This window comes from Coregonus lavaretus (assembly GCF_964263955.1).
Source record: "Coregonus lavaretus genome assembly, contig: HAP1_SCAFFOLD_4512, whole genome shotgun sequence".
In the NCBI taxonomy this organism is placed as follows: Eukaryota; Metazoa; Chordata; class Actinopteri; order Salmoniformes; family Salmonidae; genus Coregonus; species Coregonus lavaretus.
The window spans coordinates 41,548-45,000 of NW_028161245.1; the positions used below are offsets into that span (position 1 = coordinate 41,548).

Genomic DNA, 3,453 nt, shown 5'->3' on the forward strand with positions numbered 1-3,453 from the left:
CAAAATACCTCAAAACAAGACATGGGATCAATAACAAGACACAACAAGCTGAAACGAGTAATCTACGATTCCCCACATGGCAGCTTCTTGTCATTGTTGCTAGCTATCTAACCATTCAGAATCATAACAACAGGAGGCCTTCAGCCCCATGGATGCTTGTGCATTAATTTTGTGATGTTGTCAGCCAACCCGCTGTCTATGTACTGCACTGAAAGAGTATTTTATTTTCTCTTCTAAGGAAATTTGCTATTTTTCATCGTATTAGATTCATGTCCTTCATTTGTTGAATGTAGCATATTTTTCATTATATTAATTCTTAAATTAAATTATATTTTTTATTCTGGGAAAACGGGGTTAGGCAGGCCTAATCTACATATTTGGAGGAATAGCCATTGAGGGAATTAAGCAACAATTGCAAAATAGTTCTCAGCAATTTTCCCTCCACCTCCTCACGCAATTAGCTCTAAATTAGGCTCGTATTTACTCGACCTCGTGTTTACCCCGAGTGTAGTCTGTCTCGAGGGTGTATTTAACCTCAAGATCTCCCAGGACCACACCCAAATCCCCGAAACGCACAGGCCAATCAAAAGTCTCCTTCTGCTTCTATAGTTTTGTCAGGGTTTGAATTGGTTGAAAGTCCCAGTATTATAAACAAGTGTGTTCATGAGTTTAGACACAGACTTCAGAAGTTGAGAAGTTGTTGTCTTCTCCGTGGACAACAGTTGCCATGCGCATATTATTATTCACTTTAAGACAAGTTGAATTTGTTCGTCAACATCTTATTTTGGCATAATAAGAAGCATGGATTCTCCTGTAGATTCGAAAGATGGCTTTTCAACCTATGAGGACACTCCTCGACCACGGACGCAGCTCAAGGAGCACAAAACACATGTATCACCTTTACCTTTCAGTGTGGAAGCGATCATGTTGGATAGAAGATCTCCTAGTGACAGAGGGAGACGCCACAGTGGTACGATAATCTCTCCCCTGGGGAATTACTCTACATCGGTGTCCAGAGAGGCGTCTAGTCCAGAAGACTTTCCTCACAACTTTGAGCCGTCTTCTTCGCTAGTTAAATCAGAGACGTCTGAACCAGGGGACTTTGCGTCCAATTTGTCTCCAGCGCTCAGTAAGTGCTCAACCTTATACTGTAGAAGAGTTATTGAATAGACAATGGCCTGGTCATTTTTTGTCCCAAGGTGATCAGTTGGGAAATATCCATTATTTATGTTTTCTAATGTATTTTAGAAGTTGTAGCCTATGTGGAAATAAGATAACTTTCTGAGTTAGAATTGGAAAAGTCTTAGAATGGTATAAAACTATTGCACACTAGCTACAGATCAATATCAATGCTTTATAACCATTCAATAAACTGCATATCATCAGGAGAGAAGGCTAAATGTATGTATTTGTGTTAATGCAGTGAGTATACCATACATTAGGAACACCTTCCTAATATTGAGTTGCACCCCCTTTTTTTGCCCTCAGAACAGCCTCAATTTGTGGGGCCATGCATTCTACAATGTATCAAAGCATTCCATAGGGATGCTGGCCCATGTTGACGCCAATGCTTCCCACAGTTGTGTCCAGTTGGCTGGATGTCCTTTGGGTGGTGGACTATTCTTGATACATACAGGAAACTGCTGAGTGTGAAAAACCCAGCAGCGTTGCAGTTATTGACACAACCCGGTGCACCCGGCACCTACTACCATACCGCTTTCAAAGGCACTTAACTATTTTGTCTTGCCCATTCACCCTCTGAATTGCACACATTCACAATCCATGTCTCAATTTTCTGAAGGCTTAAAAATCCTTCTTTAACCTGCCTCCTCCCCTTCATCTACACTGATTGAAGTGGATTTAACAAGTGACATCAACAAGGGGTGATAGCTTTCACCTGGATTCACCTGGTCAATCTATGTCATGGAAAGAGTCATACAAAACCCATGAATGGACAGTATACTTTTTGTCTATTAGTGACATGTTTAGGCTAATGGATGTTGACAAATACCACAAGCACTCATCATGCCTTTACCCTTTATTGATACATCCATCCCTCCCTCCCTCCCTCTTTCCCTCCCTCTCTCCCTCTTTCCCTCCCTCCCTCCCTCTTTCCCTCCCTCCCTCCCGCCCTCTAGACCAGCTCAGTCCCTCCTTGAGGAAACACAAGACCAACAGGAAGCCCCGGACCCCCTTCACCACCTCCCAGCTCCTGTCCCTGGAGAGGAAGTTCCATCAGAAACAGTACCTGTCCATCGCAGAGCGGGCTGAGTTCTCCTCCTCCCTGTCCCTCTCAGAGACCCAGGTAAAGATCTGGTTCCAGAATCGACGGGCTAAAGCCAAGAGATTGCAGGAGACAGAGGTGGAGAAACTCAAGATGGCCACCGCAGGTGTTGGATCCAAGCCGGGGTTCTATCACTCGGGGTCCTCCTCGATGCCGTTCCCCCTCTGTGTCAGTCTGGGTGGTCTGGGTGGGGGGGTCTCAGGGATGTACGGAGGACAGGGGTACCCCTTCAGACGCACCCCTCTGTTAAAAACGGCACCACATCTGGGAGTGTACACCTCACCAATGGGGTACGGACTGTTCCACCTGTCCTGAAACTTTGTGTGTGTGTGTGTGTGTGTGTGTGTGTGTGTGTGTGTGTGTGTGTGTGTGTGTGTGTGTGTGTGTGTACGTGCGTGCGTGCGTGCGCGTATGTGCGAATGCGATGAACCTTACAACAAGATGTCAAATGATACCCTAACTCTCAGGGGTGCCTTGAATATAGTGTGCTGGACCAACTTTGATATATTCAACAGATGTGGAAGTGTGCGTGGTTATATGGTTTCCTGGTTTGTTACGGAAGTGCCTAGTGCTTCAAACACCCCATAGTTCCAACACCCATAGTACAAGCTCCATTGCAGGGTAATTGTTCATTTATTCTATAGCCCTGACCTCCTGAACTCCTGACCTGTGCTGTATTTGCCAAAGCTAGTTGGATCGTTCCATAGAATACTGATCTCCTGTGTGTCTGATCACTCCCTAAATACCAGATTAGCTCTATAATAACATATTTATTGAATAAATTTAATATAATATATATTTTATTAAATGTATCTACAAGTGTAAATAGTTTGTGGTCTGATGTTGAAAATAAATATTATTTGCTGAGTATAATATCTTGTCTTTGATCTGGTGTTTTACCTTCAACATCTCTTCTTATAGTTTAGATTTGTTTTAGTCATGATTATGCTTCTACAATGTCTGGTAAATACAAAGAACAAATTGCTTAAATTCGACACAATTTCATATGCAAGTGGATTGTTTGATCATGTATCGATCTGATTGTTTGATGAGACCTTTACCTTTGTACCTGGAGCTTTAAAATATGTGTAGGATAGGCTAATTCACCTCATTTGGGGGAAAACAGTTCTAAGCATTTTTAGAGTGAGTAAGATTCAAGCCCTGTCATA

The 3,453-nt window shown here is 42.9% G+C and overlaps 1 protein-coding gene across 1 annotated transcript; it reads left to right on the top strand.

Annotated features, from left to right (window-relative positions):
- Positions 1–771: 771 nt before the first annotated feature.
- On the top strand, positions 772–2,599 carry LOC311120989 (homeobox protein MSX-2-like; the record flags this gene model as incomplete). The annotated part of the gene is made up of 2 exons (XM_084195539.1): positions 772–1,129; positions 2,139–2,599. Exons 1-2 carry the CDS (start codon positions 802–804, stop codon positions 2,597–2,599), a joined length of 789 nt encoding a protein of 262 aa, XP_084051665.1. The 5' UTR covers positions 772–801.
- Between the last annotated feature and the right edge of the window lie 854 nt (positions 2,600–3,453).